The sequence below is a fragment of the Jaculus jaculus genome, chromosome 4 (genome assembly GCF_020740685.1).
Source record: "Jaculus jaculus isolate mJacJac1 chromosome 4, mJacJac1.mat.Y.cur, whole genome shotgun sequence".
NCBI lineage: Eukaryota > Metazoa > Chordata > Mammalia > Rodentia > Dipodidae > Jaculus > Jaculus jaculus.
This window is the reverse complement of record NC_059105.1, coordinates 57,391,985-57,407,983: the sequence shown is the minus strand read 5'-3', so window position 1 is coordinate 57,407,983 and position 15,999 is coordinate 57,391,985. Positions and strand designations below refer to the sequence as shown.

Here is a 15,999-nt window from a genome sequence, read left to right as displayed (position 1 = left end):
TTTGTTTGTTTTAGTATTATGCCTGAGTTACAAGACATTGGACTACAGAGGTGTTTGAAAATCATTGAGATTGATAAAAACTATGAGGACTTTTAATGTTGGACTGAATGCATTGCATTTTACATTTACAGTTTATGGGGGCAGAATGTGGTGCCTTGATTCAGGTGTCTACCATGGTCCTATGTGTTCTAAGTGCTTGATCTCCCAGCTGATGGCAACTTGGGAATTAGAACCTTGTTGTAGGTGTGTTGTTGGGGACAAGCTTATGGGTATTATAGCCAGTTTCCCTTTGATACTGTTTGGCACATTCTCCTGCTGCTGTTTCCACCTGATGTTGGCCAGGAGGTGATGTCCACCCTCTGTTCATGCCATTATTTCCCCTTGCCATCATGGAGTTTCCCCTTGAGTCTGTAAGCCAAAATAAACCCTTTCCTCCCATAAAAAAAATAAATAAATACTGTGAGTAATTAGTACATACACAGCCACCTCACAGGCTAAGATCTCAAGAGATCTTTTTTCACAAATGCAGATTACAAAAAAGGAGAATTCTTAATTTACTGAAAAAGATTCATTGATACAAAGTCAATGTTGTGCTAACATACTTTTGTGTAGTTAAGTTTACAAAAATAGTGTATAAAACAGGGTAGAACTCTTTAAAATATTTTATATTTATATAATATGATGTTGGAAATGATGTAAAGATGAAATCTATAGCATAGTAAATTATAAAAATAATGCAACTTTAAATAGTGGGTGAAAAATTTTCAATAGTGGGGAAAGATGAAATGGAAATTTATTCTGTGGAAAAATTTGTTACAGTGATAATTTCTGGCTTTCAGGACTGACCATTCAATATAGTGTGAAGGCTTTCATCAGCCTCGTTAGATGCTTCCATTTTTTTCTCAGAGAATGATGCATCAATATTCATTTTTTCATGTAGCATTGCTCTTTTAAAAATCTTTCCATGATTCAGTAGTCATTTACATGAGTGTAAGTACCAGGTCCCACATTTGGTCTATATTGGCCGAGTATGGCTATTCATGGGTTAGCTTCATGTCATCTTTTCAGAAGATCATTATTGCCTAGTCAATTAAAAGTTGGCCCCTGGAGCTGGAGAGATGGCTTAGCAGTTAAGCACTTGCCTGTGAAGCCTAAGGACCCTGATTCAAGGCTCGATTCCCCAGGACCCACATAAGCCAGATGCACAAGGGGGTGCACGCATCTGCAGTTCTTTTGCAGTGGCTGGAGGCCCTGGCATGCCCATTCTCAATCTCTCTCTCTCTCTCTCTCTCTCTCTCTCTCTCTCTCTCCTCTCTCTCTCTCCCCCCACCTCTTTCTCTCTCTGTCTGTCACTCTCAAATAAATAAATAAACAAAACATTTTTTAAAAAGTTGGCCCCTACTTAATGCTACTTTCTTTTTTTCACTTCCTACTATTCAATGGTATGCAATTGACTTTATAAAGCTTATTTCTGTCTTCTCTGTTCTATCACATTGCTACTTCAGTGAGAGCAGTGACCTTGCTTACTTAATCATGGCTCTACTTAATATATTGAAAATAATGCTCTTGAGATAACAGATGCTCAAGTTTTCTGAACACAGGATGAATAAATTTATTTCTTAAGCTGAATTTCTATATGCATTTCTGATCTTACCAAATATAGTTTGCCCCATGGGAAAAATAAAATAAAATAAAAATAAAACTTCTCAGCAGTAGGTGGTATTTATTTTCTCCATGGCATGTGGTTTGAGTGAGGTCATGCTGGTGATATCCACCTCTGAGTTATTTCTGCTGCTCCATGGGCATGTTGTCAAGGTGTCAGGAGGTTCACTTCCTTCACATGCTGAGTGGAGATTTTTGTCTGAATGTTCCTATTCCTGTGGCTCCTGCTGTCTAACAGGTAGAAGACCATATGTCCCTACATCAATTTCAGGAAAAAATAAAGCAAATCCTAGAATCCTATCTAGTCAGAATATCACATTTTCTAAGTATGCCATATTTCTTGTTTTCTCAGAGTGAAGCTGTTGACAAGAATTGCTCAACTACATTCTAGGGCACATCTTTCCTGTTATGATCTCCAGCATCTCTGTGGGCAGTAACAAGAGGTAGTGTATGGAAGAACCAATGCCTCTTTCCCTCCATATAGTACTGCATTTGTCTCTTCTCCCCACACCACACACAGGAGTGTAACCATTGAGAGATTACTACTGAAGAAATGGAGTGGGATTGCCATAAGCCACTGTAATGTCATTATGTCTGAGCTTTGCAGACCTTCAGCCCTGCTGTGTTAGATTCTTTAGTTTTAGTGGAGCTTCCCCTCTCCTGATGCTGAGGAAACCTAAACAATCTTTAGTGTTGTCCTTAATCCCCATCTTATGTAGAGGATCATCATATCTCCTTCTTCATATGAAAGAAACTAGTAGGTATATGTTCCTATTACTTTCTTACCTTTATTCCTACAGTTCACGCTGGGTCTTGAGTTCTGTCTCTGGAAAGAAGGATCCTTCCTCTGAGTGCAAGAATCCTTCCACCATGCATTCTTGTTTCTTTTTATTATAGCCAAATGCCTGACAAAAGATAACTTGAGGAAGAATGGGTTTATGTTGGCACCAAGTTCAAGGTTAGTGTGTCATGGCAGGGAAGGCGTGATGGCCGGAGATTGGGTGAGCTGGGCATATTCAGCCCATAGTGAGGAAACAGAGAGCCATGGATGATGACATTCAGCTAGTTTTCTCCTTTTTCTACTGCCCAAGGAAAAACCTCATGGATAATGCTACCCACATTTAAGGTGGGTCTTCCCATCTCACTTAACCCAATAAATACAATCCTTCAATGATATGCCCAAGGACTCATCTCCCAAGTGATTCTAATTTCTATCCAGATGACAGTGTATATACACCATAAGTCTATGACAAGATATGTAAAATAAATGCAGGAAGAAAAAAAAAACTTATTCTTACTCATTATTTCAAAGGTTTCAGTCCAAGATCAGGTGATTGTTGCTTTTGGCCAGAGGTGAGGTTAAACAATATGGTGACAGAAGTGTATGGCAAACACTGATCACCTCAACTAGAAAGTGAAATGTAGGAAGAAGTAACAAAACAGGGCAATCATATAAACTTAAGACACCAGCCCAGTGAAGGCCCCACCTTCTGCAATTTCACCACCTCCCAATTTCATGTTCAAGATTTGAATCCATCAATAAATTTAAATATTGATTTTCACACTTATGATCTAATCATATTTGAAAACTCCTTAGGAGAACACCTCAAGGTATGCTTTAATAATCTCTTATCCATCTTTCAATCCAATCAAGTGACTGAGATTAACTACCATATTTTCCAGTGTAATGATTTGTCTATATTCTAAATTGTATATTGTCCTCACACTCAAGAGTGTCTTTGGTCAATTATACTCACATCACATCTATTCAGTTTCATCTCCACAATAGATTTTCTGCATCTTACTGCATGAAAATATCTAAGAAACAATAAAATTATAACTTCTCTTATATCAAGCAATCCTCTGTGTATGGTGAAAAAAATCTCAAAATGGATTTAAGAATTAAAAGTTAGGGCTGGGGAGATGGCTTAGCAGCTAAATGCTTGTCTATGAAGCCTAAGGACCCCAATTTGAGGCTCGATTCCCCAGGACCCATGTTAGCCAGATGCACAAGGGGCACATGTGCCTGGAGGTTGTTTGCAGTGGCTGGAAGACCTGGTGTACCCATTCTCTCTCTCTCTCTCACTCACTCACTCTCAAATAAATAAATAAAAATGAACCAATTTTTTTTAAAAAAGAATTAAAAGTTAGTTGGACAGGAAAGAATGGCATCTAGAGAGATGTGATTCCTTGTTTGAGCTTTGTTTCCCTCTGCCTTCTATAATGTAAGCATGTTTTTCTCCTCACATTCCCTCTGCACTTTCAAGTAGCCAAATGGCTTCCACATTCCAGGCTCCTAATCTACATACAAATCATATTTATCAGAGGACTAACACTCTTCTAGGTTCATATTTTCTGAACTTTTTATAAGTAAATTTTCAGATAGTCCTGATGGCTGAGGTCTATAATTACAGCTACTTGAGATACTGAGGTAAAGTCACAAGCCTGGGCTACAGAGCAAGCTCAAGATCAGCCTGGCAGGTTAGTGACAGCCTATCTCAAAATAATAGTTTTAAAAAGGGCTAGAGATGTAGCTCAGGAGTAGAGCACTTGTCTAGCATGCATTTACTCTTATGTCAGTGCATAGCACATTTTCCCTTTTCCAGAAGCCCTGGAAAAGCTTTCTTACACAACATTTCACTTAAAGAAGTTAACACACGTTTTTTCACCAGCAGAGACAGAGTTATGATGTGGTTATATTTTTTCAGAACTACAAACTGTCTAAAAAAAAGATTAAAAATAACATGAATTCCAGATGTTTACAACATCCAAACTTCTAAGAAAATACCTTTAGAGGAAGCAAACACTAACTTATATTTAGAGCAACCAGGACAGTTATGTGATCAGACACAAAACCCTAGTAACTGAGTTGGGGATCTCAGTCCAGGTTTGAAGCTTATAAGCAGAGATTAGAGTTAAGTACTTAAATAGCACAAACAGCTCATGGGCCAGGATCACAGCAGTGAACAATGAAGACCTGATCTCAGCATGGACTTGCATCCAAATTGTCCTCTGACCTCCACATGAACACCATGGCCCATATCCAACTGCAATAACATACACCATACACATCAACACCAAAAACCTTGCAAACTTATGCATTACATGACATGTCTGTTTGTAAAATAGTAGATGTGTTGCATTTGTGTTTTCAGAGGCTCTATTTATTACCATTAATAGCATTGTTCCACAAATCAATATTGAATTTTTCACACTAATATTAGAGACTAGTTGATATTCATTAATTTTATGAAAACTGGTGTTAAATTCTTTTAAAATTACACATAGTTAAGCTCACTCACATGAAAAATAGAAATATCACTTTTATATAAATCAGATACTTACTAAATAGCTACTATTTGTAACCTCATTCAAATATCAAACTTGATGCTAACTCCAATATTCAGTACTTGTTTCATTGGATATTTATAAGGACAGTCACAAAAAAAATGATGTTTACCTATGCATACTTATGTAAACTATATATTAGACTATATACAGCATAGAAGATCATATATATTAGCTATCATAGTTATGTACTGTAAACCAAGCATCTTAACCAATAGCAATGTTTTATATCTCAGTATTTGGAAACAGAAGTCTGAAATAAAGTATTGGTAGGATGAGGCCCTCCTTTGTGGTGACTTGGAGAGACAGTCTATTCTATGCCTTTCTTTTAGCTTTTGTTGGAAGGCTACAATTCCTCCATTCTCCTGGCACATCAATGGGTTTCTCTAATCACTGCCTCCATCCTCAGGTACTATTCTTTTCCACTTGTGTATACTTATCCTATCCTCTTATAAGAACATCAGTGATTTCATCTAAAGATCACACTCATCCAGCATGAATTAACCTTAATTTTTATCATAAATCTTATAGTGTGTGTGTGTGTGTGTGTGTGTGTGTGTGTGTGTGTGTGTGTGAAGGTATTTTCTCATAGGCCATACTCTGAGGTTTTAATTAGATGTGAACTTTTAAGAGAAAGACAGGTAGGAGGGGTGGATATTACTCATCGCAGAGCAACACATATAACTTTTTTCTTTGGTAGTATGTTTTACATAACAAAAATTTACTATTAATTAGTTAAACAAAAATAAAAACTTAGAATGTAAGTAATCTATTTGCTTAACAGTTTAAACATGTTTAACAGTTTAGAGTCAAAGAAATACTGAAATAGATGTCTTTTACTCAAAATATCTCATGTTGGTATTTAGCAATAAATAGACAACCAGCCTTGCCTCTATTAACTCAGAAATTCTTTTGCAAAAATAAATTTTATTATCTAGAGTATTATAGTTAATATGAATTTGTTACTATTGTTATTTGTTGTATATTTAGTCATTGACTAGAATAAAGATTAGTTATTGTGAACAATAAATGATGTCATCTGCAATCTGGTTAGAACACTATTATCCTGACTATTCTTGGATGTGAACAATACTTAGTCATATGCTTGCAGCCCACAAAAGATTATAATTTCATAATTCCTTACTATGAGCAGACAAGCACTATAATTGGTAGTGACACCAGTGGTAAGGAATGAACAGTTCTCGTAAGCACTACAAACCCCTTCACTGTCCATAACTGATATCATTGAGAGAGAACACTAAAGTAATAGTGAAGACTGATACATCATGTTGATATATTGACTATTTTAAAGTAGAAATTATAGTTCAGGGTCATTTTGTATAATTCTATGTATAGAATAAGAACAATTTGTGAAAATATAATGGAAAGTAAGGGAAAAGGTGGCATGTACCCCAGAGAATTATTAATATATGAAAGAAAAAAATATGGCCTACCAAGACCCTATTGTAATTGAGTCATTCTTTTATCCCCAACAGATTATGTTGAACCAACTGATAACAAGAAAAGGGAAAGTGGACTTGAGCATCAAATGGGAGAGTATGAGGTCACACAGTATCATAAGAAATTAATTACAATTCTTCTTGTTTTAAAGAATTAATATTTTAACATTTATGAAGGTTGGGCTCATTGACAGTATGCTCTATTCTCAACTAACTTGATTTATAGTGCAGTGGTTAAGGCACCAGGCTTTGGTACCACAAGTATAGTCTGATTCCTTGGGAAGTTACTATTTCCTGAGGCTCTTCTAGGTGTTTAAGCACCAAGAATAACAGCAGTAAGCAAAAACGGCAATGTTTCTGTTGTGGTGAAGCCCACAATCTCTCGCGGAAGATGGATAGTTTAAGATAAACTCTACAAATAAATACAGAAGATAACACTGGATATCAGAAGTGCTCTGAAATAAACAAAGGAAGCATACTCGAATTTGAGTGATCAGAAAGCAATCATAAAAGCCATGTTTGAGGAAGTAACTTTGAACAAGAGTTTGAATGAAGAAAGCAAGCCATGTCAAAAATATCTAGCATCCTGGCTTCCTAGTCTGCCCATTTGTAACATAAGACACAGTAGCTGTGGGCAAATTAGTGGAAAGCACTCAATACTGACCTGTGTAGGAGGCTGTCTTCATGATGAGCTGCTCTCAGACAGGAAGTCTAAAGCAAGATTAGTTTTTAATCTTGCTATAAAAATAAATTACCAAGTCCTCTCATATAGGAGAGTATACATAGTCTCTAGTTTCAATTCCATTTCATGCAGATCTCATTCAAGTTTTTGGGTTAACCCATGCCTAGGGGCTCTATAAAATGGATAATACTACTGTCTTTTAAAAATTATTATTTAGGGACTGGGAAAATTGCTCAATGGTTGAAGGCACTTCCTTGCAAAGCCTGGTGGCCTGTGTTCAATTGCCAAGTACCCATATAAAGCCAGAGGCACAAAGTGATGCATGTGTCTGGAGTTCCTTTGCAGTAGCACTATGCCTTGGCATGCTCATTCTATCTGTTATCTACCACCTATCTTTCTTTCTTTCTTTCTGTCTATCTACCTATCTCTATTTGCAAACAAGTAAAAATATGTTGTTATTTAGTTGTGAAAATTATTATTCATGTATGTATGTGTGAGTGTGGGGCTGTGTGGGTGTGGGAGCACGTGTGCCATGGTGCACATATGGAAGTCAGAGAACAACTTTAGGGTAAGTCATCGCCTGTGGATCTGATTTGAGAAAGAGTTTCTTGCTCTGGATTCTCATTCTGCTATTCATGCTATGCTAGCCATGAGATTCTGAGAAATTCTCCTGTATCTGCCTCTCATTTTGCTAACAGAGTCAGCATGCTGGGATTACTCCAGAAGCCCACCATAGCTTCTGGCTTTTTACATAGTGCCTGAGTATTACAGCTAGAGCAGTGAGTGCTTTATATCCTGAGTCATCTCCCTAGCTCCCACTATCTTTGTATATATATTCTCTATTATCTGGGCAAAGGGCACATAATTGTCTAGGTGGCCAAATCCATATTTAATGTATCTAAAGATTTCGTCCAGCATTAACATAATGCTCTGCATTTTAAGGCATTTTTAAATTAGCAATTTATCCAAAAGTCCCCAGAGACTGTGGCCTTGTGGATGACACTAGCTTGGATACACAATTCCAACAGAGCCACTGAACCAAGTGTCTGTATATGAGAAGAGAGTCCATGAGCCAATTGCCATGATAGAATTATTCCTGACATCAGAAGGCATAGGATCCTGATTTTTGAGTGTGTACAGTGCCGATTTCTAGTTGAATAATTCTGGACAATAGTGTCCTCTGAAATTTAATGCCTGGCCTAGAGCCAGTGCCTGAGCCTCCATACAAATCTCTGTTCAGCTGACGCCAGGAAACCTCTTTGCAATGGTAACAACAAGAGATCTCTGTCCTGGTGTTCCACAAGATGTTACATGGGTTGAGTATTTATAGATCGTAGAATTAGAGATTTTCTTTGGATGGCTTTCAGGAAATCAGTGGTGATGGTTGAATTTAAAAGAGAGTCAAGGGGAGATTTGAATGTAGCTTCTGAAATGGCTTATCTGTTTTCAATTTCTCATTAGGATAATATCAGCTTATGTTTTGAAACAAGATTTTATTAATTGTTTAATAGATATTTTTGTTTTAAACTCCTCATATAATTATAGAACTAAAACAGCTTGGTTCAAACTGTTAGCTAATGATCCATACATCATTTTAGTAATTGCTAGCTTCTTTCCAAGACGCAGTTATTTGGTATGAATTTACATAGACTTTCAAGTGCTGAAAACATACGTGATTTAATAAATTATAATGCTTAAAATTTGTTTCAAATGCTATTTTGGTGTAATGTAAACCTACAATTAGTAGAATATTCTGAATATATAATCCTCCATTCACATTTGCATCTAATTATTTTTTAAGGATTAAAAGTAGATAGATAGGTCATGCCATTTAAAAGAAAGTAATGCACATGTAAATGAAGTCTAAGTTTTAATGAGAGTTCCTATTCTATAGCAAGTATACAACAGTTAAATATTTAGTCAAATTTTACAGACAAGTATGAAATTACCTGCTTAATTTAAATGCTAGTTTTTTTTTTTCTAGAAATACGACTTTAGGAGATTTTTTCATATTAAAAAAATAAATTAAAATATTCTATATAGTAGAAACAGTGATTTCTTAAGATTAATCAGCACACCAATTCCACATATTGAAAGTAGCATTATACATGAAAGCTAAATCCTTTCCCCAATAAGGCAAAAGTCAACATTTCTGTTTCTGTTTTTTTTTTTTTTGACTGTTTTTTCCTCAGTAAAACATGTTTTTTTTTTTTTCCTTTGCTTTGTATCAACATGAAGAAAATGTAGAAACTGTAAACATCTCTTTTAAATGTGGGTATCAATTCATAAAAGGAAGGAGGAAGATAATTTAAAAGGTTTCTTATGGTTTGAAAATGCCTTCCAAATATTCATTAAACATTGAAGTGAGTTAATCTGTAGAATATGTTTCTGACATTGGCACTGGTTCTGTGGCATTTCTCTCATCAGATGGAAGTGCTATGTGTTATGCAGAGTGCGTGCAGTTCATCCATGCATAAACAATATCATTTTCATAAATTAAAACCTCCCCTGCAGAAGGAACATCTGTGCCTGCCTTTGAATAAAAGATGGTGGCATGTGAGTTACTCCCTGACTGACTGAAAGAATCCCCATGCCTTAAAGTGAAATGATACAGACAAAATTTAAAAAACAAAAACAAAAAAGTAACTTTCTGTCTTCATTTCTACATTTCCAAAAAAGTAAAAAAAAAAAAATCCCTCACAGTCTAGATTTCTAGTTTGCTGTTGGAAATGCTAAGCTTCTTGAAATACCATTCTTTTATTATTCCTTCTGTTCACTATAGCAACAGTTTTGAGTTTGCATGAAGATGTCTGATTTTAATTACAGGTGAAATTGAGCTGCTTAATAGATCAAACTAGTTCTGAATGTTCACTTCATGGTCTCCTGTGCTGGGAGCCTGGCAGTGTTCAAAGACAAGGACAGTTTTCCAGGGACAACAATCCAGAGAGTGTAAGCAAAAGCTTGGGTCCCAAATAATTGATTCACTTGGAAGGAGATAGCTGAAGTTTGAGTAAAGTTGAGACTAACTTAAATGTATTTCTGTACGTGATGAAAGCTGGTCGAAAACATGCTAACATGATATATTTTAAATTGCACTCATTTTTTTTTAAATCACTGAAATATTCCTTCCTGCTACTGTCACAGCTTGATACAGCCCCACTGGCAATGTTATTAGGATGGCTAATTGTTCCCGTCCATTAGATTACTCACATTTTTCTGGAGCAGTGTGCTAAATGAGGTCAGCTTTCTGGAACCCTCAAATCACCAATGAGAAGAAGATTAAAGGAACAAGCTTGGGAAGGGAGGTAGGCATCCAATGTGGCATCGAAATCAGAAGAGGAACAATGGAGTTACTAATGACAGTAATCAGAGCACCACAGCAGAGCCAGGGCACAACTGCCAAAACGTTCTTCCTTGGGACTCAAGACTGTCAGTCATTTCTCACAGGAAGGAAAATTCCAAAGAATTTTTTAAGTAGATTTAACAATGGAAAAACTTGTAAGTTTTTCAGCCCCTGTAAGTTTTGTTTATGAAACAAGAGGACAGTGGTCAAAATAAGGTGAGGAAATGATTGCCTTCCTAAAATATAGAATCAATATCATGTTCTTAAGAACTAAAGATTCTCTCATATTTTTGTGGAGGTTACTGAAGAAATCTCAAGATGTTTCTAGAGCAATTAAAAATTATATATCTTCTTGGAATCCTTCAATTAATTAAACCATTTCCTTCTGGTATAAGCCATATAACCTTCTCTTTGGAAAAGTTGTTTGGAAGGAAAATACCTATTCAGTTCAGGAAAACGTATAGGTAACAGAACGCCAAGAAACTAGCAAAGATGATTATATATTTTAAATGTCTACACAAACTAAGGTACTGATTTGTTTTGTGTGTTAATAATTAACTAAATTTACCATATAAAGAAAATATGAGCTGGGCATGGTGGCACACACCTTTAATCCCAGCACTTGGGCAACAGAGGTAGGAGGATCATTGTGAGTTTGAGGCCACCCTGAGAGTACATAGTGATTTCCAGGTCAGCCTGGGATAGATTGAAACCCTACCTTAAAAAAAAAAAAGAAAGAAAGAAAGAAACTGTAGCAGTTAAACGAATGGAAACCAGAAAAATCAAATTTAAGAGACAAATGGAAACTTGTTTGCCCTGTTTACCCCTGTAACACCATATTCCAAATAATGAGTTACGTCTTTTCATTAGCTATGATAAAACTGGTGAGTAGCTAAGCAAGATAAACATACTAAACATACACCAAGCTCAACTTTTTACTTTATTCTACAAATAGTGCTAAATATATCTCAGTAAATACAGCAACTTTCCCCCATCCCCAGGAATAATGTTATCTTTTAAAAATACCACTGAAAGAAATGCAACACTTGTTTGGAGTTTCAATACTATTTTATTGCAACTGGATGAGTGTTTTCTAAATTGTGCATTACACCATAATATACAAGATTACAAACAAGATTACAGTACAGATCAAACCCAGGGATACCAGTACCACATCTCAAACAGCACTTATTCTGGACTGCATTTTACATGCAATAGCTATTGTTCTAATTATGAATTAAATGGTTTGAAGTTTATGTAAGCTACTGTACTAACTGACTACAACAGGATAAATCCCAACATTAACAACCTGAATAAATTTAGGCTCAGATTGATTACATGAATATGACAAACCACCATTTGTGTGACTATGTATAAAAATCATGCATTTATATTTTCTGGAATTACCAATAGCTTCAGATGCTCTGTAAAATCATGAAATGTGTAGGAGTAAAAGACTAAAAAGAAAAGAGTGCAAATTGTATGTGATAGTCAAGCAGCTTTCAATTTAAAGATGTGTATGTTGGCATTTATTTATAATATGTATATACAAGCTTGTGCAAGAAATGAATTGATATGTTTTGAGAAGAAATACATTTCTTTTTTCATCCTCTTGAGAGTTGTGGATCTGGTCTCTGTTTTAGGGAGAGGGAAAGACTTTAAAGTGAAATGAATTGCTCAAATTGTGCAATATTTTTTTTTTTTACAATTAGAGAAGAAAGAAGTGCTAAGGCAACATAATAACTTTCTAAGCACTTTCCTGCTGGTTTAAATTAGTTAAATTATTTTGTATAAATTAGATATAATTCTACTTTTCTGATATGTATAAAAATTGATGAAGCTGCATGGTTTTAAAATAGGAAATCCACATTATAAAAAGTCATTAAAAATTCTGTACAAAAGCACAACAAAATAATTCACCATGGGAAAGGTAACAAGTAGTAAAATGCTGGTTGAAAAATATATATTTATATATATATTTTAATTGGCCCATTATCAGTTTAAAAATTGCATAGATCCTAATTATTGCTTGTGATTTTTTTATCCCGATCAGATAATTAATATGATCTGAACACAGCTACACCAAACTCATGGTGCACTTTTTTTTTTTTACCTTATTGTATTGTCATAATTTTTTAGAATAGTAGCGCTATAGAAAATAATACATAAGATGAACAGGAACTTTGATCCCCTGTTTCTTCCAAAGGCAGTAACGACAATAAATACATATATCACTTGAAGCTTGGGGAGTAGTCGCACTTTGCAGCAATCGTACAAGAGGGCTGCCCTCTGTAAACACGACGGTCTCTGTAAGCACAGTGTGGGTTCGTTTCCCGGGAGTGGTGAAACCGACGTGCCTCTAGTCGTGAAAGATGGCATTGAGCTGGGCACTCATGACTCGCTCGTGATGCGAATGGCTATCGAAGGACATGATATTGTCTATGGGGATCTCGCAGCGAGGGGCGGCGGCGCCCGAAAAGATTGAACCGCGGCTTTGGGTCCCTGCCAGGGTCGCTGCAGGATAGTGCATGGTAAAGGCATAATTTTTTTCAAACTCGGCGGATGGTTCGTGTTTGAAAGAGAAGTTGCCGTTGATGCTGAGCGGCGGGCTGAGAGGTCCGTCGAAGGATGGGCTGGTGCAGTCGGTCAGCGGGCTCTCAAAGAAGGGCTCCAGCGCCGCGTTGTAGGCGTGCGGCGGCGGCTTGACGTGGAAGACGTGGGAGCTGTCCATGGTACCATAGGGCGGGCTGGGCAGCCCCGGGGACTGGTAGGAGTAAGGATGCACGGGGAAGGAAGCGCTGGCCGCCGGCAGGTGCGGGGGTAAGTCCGGGCTCTGCTCCGGCAGGAATGTCCGGGGGTTGAGCTGTAGGCAGCCCGCAACCAGGTTGGTGGTGGGTTGGGACAGGCCCTTGCAGAGGGTCTGGACGAAGGAGACCAGGTCGGGGCTTTTGCCTGAGCGCAGGATCTCCGACAGAGCCCAGATGTAGTTCTTGGCCAGGCGCAGCGTCTCGATCTTGGACAGCTTCTGCGTCTTGGAGTAGCAGGGCACCACCTTGCGCAGGTTGTCCAGCGCCGCGTTCAGCCCGTGCATGCGGTTCCGCTCCCGGGCATTGGCCTTCATGCGCCTCAATTTAAATCGCTCCAGGCGGGCCTTGGTCATCTTCTTCTTTTTGGGACCGCGTCTCTTGGGCTTCTGGTCGTCCTCCTCTTCCTCCTCCTCCTCCTCCTCCTCCAGATCCTCATCTTCGTCCTCCTCCTCTCCCCCGTTCCTCAGAGAGTCCTCGTCCTCCTTCTTGTCAGCCTCGTGGTCCTCATCCTGAGAACTGAGACACTCGTCTGTCCAGCTTGGAGGACCTTGGGGCTGAGGCTCGCCCATCAGCCCGCTCTCACTGTACGATTTGGTCATGATTCCGCTTCCTGTGTGCAACAGGGGAAAGAGTAAGGAAGGAAGGAAGGAAGAGAGGAAGGAAGGAAGAAAGGAGGGAGGAAGGAGAAAGAAAGGAAAAGAAAAGAAACGCTTTATTTTAAAGCTAGATAAGCCTTCAGCTCCTACTCCCTAATCCCGCAGACATGCACAGGAAGAGAAATCCTACTTCATTCCAAAATGGATGCCTCTAATAAAAAATCAAATGCGGGGCTTTATGGTGGCGTGTGTGTTCCTTGCTGCTACGGAGGAGACAGGGCTGCCAGAGGGCTGTGGCCAGGCAAATGTGTCCACCAGGCGCATGTGTATGTCTCCTACTTAACTGTGTGCATGGCGACTGTCCGGCAGGAGAACGTGTGGAAACGGGTGTCCATGTTTATCTCCATGTGTCCAAAGTCACTAGTAACTCCGCAAAAAAATTATGAGTCTGGCAAACGCACTTTCTGTTCCCATCTCTGTTCTGGCTTCTCTGGTACTTAGCGGTTTAGTTGAAAAGCCATTACGTAATTTACTGACACTGGCAGGGGTTTTAAAGAAGATTACACAGAAAAGAGATTGAAGAGCCAATGCACGCAAGAGGAAAAGTAATTTCTACCAAATTATTTCACCATCCGCGTAACAAACAGCGCGGGGGTCTTCCATTCTTCACTTGCTTTTCACTGCTGCCCTCCCACCTCCAGGCCTCCCCTAAGTTTCCGCCCTGTCTAAAAGCTCTGAGCAAGGCGAGGACCGACCGGGCGCGGCGCTGAGCGCTCTCCCACGCGCCCGCCGGGGATCAGGTGCGGAAGGCTCGCCTCTAATAAACAGCCCATTGAAAGGGTCGCCCGCCCTTTATTAGAGCTTTTCAAAGTTCGCTTCAAACCTCCCTTTAAAAGATTGCGTAATTATAATGGTCAGCGATTGGCAAAGAAGTTGCCGCTTCACATAAGGACTCTAAAGGCCTTTAGTTAAAAAAAAAAAAAAAAAAAAAAAAGCCCTGCATCTCTGGCTCCAGCAGTGGACCATGAGGAGTTGGCCACCCTTGAAGCTGTAACAGGTAGCAGTTCAAGTCTCTCCCTGTCTTCCCGTTTCCCCATCTCAGCTAAATTATCTCTGAGCCCATATACTGTAGGTATCGACCTCCATTTCATTCGCTGAAAAGATACCCCACACTCCCCCAGTGCGTAAAATACATGTTTGCAAAGCACGTCTCCCGAGTAAAGTGCTTTCTTTTTTCCTTACTGGAAGAAGTGACAAGGTGAAGTCGTTATTTGTCTTGGGGACTTTACAATAATCGCTAACAAATAATTAGTTACTTTAAAAGAAATCCTAAAAGCTCCTACACTATTAAAAAGCAAAGTTTAGCTAGAAACCCCGTGGGGGACTTGTACTTGAGCACAGGGACTCATGTACGAGTACTCTGTGAGCAATGATAGCGAGGGACACGGGTCTCAGAGATATAACACGCTCCCAAATAGCTAAGGGAAATTAGGTCTTCAGTTACTGCGTTTGTTTTCGAGAAAGAAACGAAGAAGAAGAAAATAATTGTAATTACCTGTTGTTAGAAGGTCCTGAGCCGTGATGGTCTCATAACCCTGGAGCCTCGGACGCCGTGCCTTGTGCGTGGGCGAGTTCCTCGTGTCGGGGCTGTGCGGCAGCTCAGGTTATATAGCCGAGGCGAGGATGCTGAGCGCGGGCGGGCGGGGCGGGGAGCGCAGCCCAGCAGGTCCCTAAGCCCCGCACTTGCGCACGCGTCCCGGCTGCGCGCTTCCTGCCCCCGCCTCCGCCCGCGCCTCCCGCGCAACCGCTCCCCCTCGCCCCCACCCCCAGCCCATCCCGCCCCCGCCCCTTCTCCTTCCTCCCCGGCATGCGCCATATGGTCTTCCCGGTCCAGCCAAGAGCCGGGGACCACGTGACCCGCCGATTTGTATGCCGGGGAGCGCTCCATTCCGGCCCCTTTGTGGCCAGAAGAAAGTGGCCCATCTGTCGCCAGTTAGAGACTCCGCGGACCTGTTTTTACCCGCAGGAGAGATTAACCCATTGTGGCGGCAGAAGGGGAGGACTAGCCAGGGGAGGGGTCTGTGGGAAGCGAGCGGAAAGG

At 39.3% G+C, this 15,999-nt stretch overlaps 1 protein-coding gene across 1 annotated transcript; it reads right to left on the bottom strand.

The window, feature by feature from the left end:
- Nucleotides 1-11,544: 11,544 nt before the first annotated feature.
- Nucleotides 11,545-15,588, bottom strand: Neurod1 (neuronal differentiation 1). Its single transcript, XM_004660284.3, has 2 exons — nucleotides 15,454-15,588; nucleotides 11,545-13,912 (listed from the first exon to the last, which is right to left on the bottom strand). The coding sequence occupies exon 2, from the start codon at nucleotides 13,899-13,901 to the stop codon at nucleotides 12,855-12,857; it is 1,047 nt and encodes a 348-aa protein (XP_004660341.1). The 5' UTR covers nucleotides 13,902-13,912; nucleotides 15,454-15,588; the 3' UTR covers nucleotides 11,545-12,854.
- Between the last annotated feature and the right edge of the window lie 411 nt (nucleotides 15,589-15,999).

Bases quoted from the DNA above. Each gene is read 5' to 3' on its own strand.
- Neurod1 (XM_004660284.3), bottom strand. From the start codon at position 13,901: ATGACCAAATCGTACAGTGAGAGCGGGCTGATGGGCGAGCCTCAGCCC.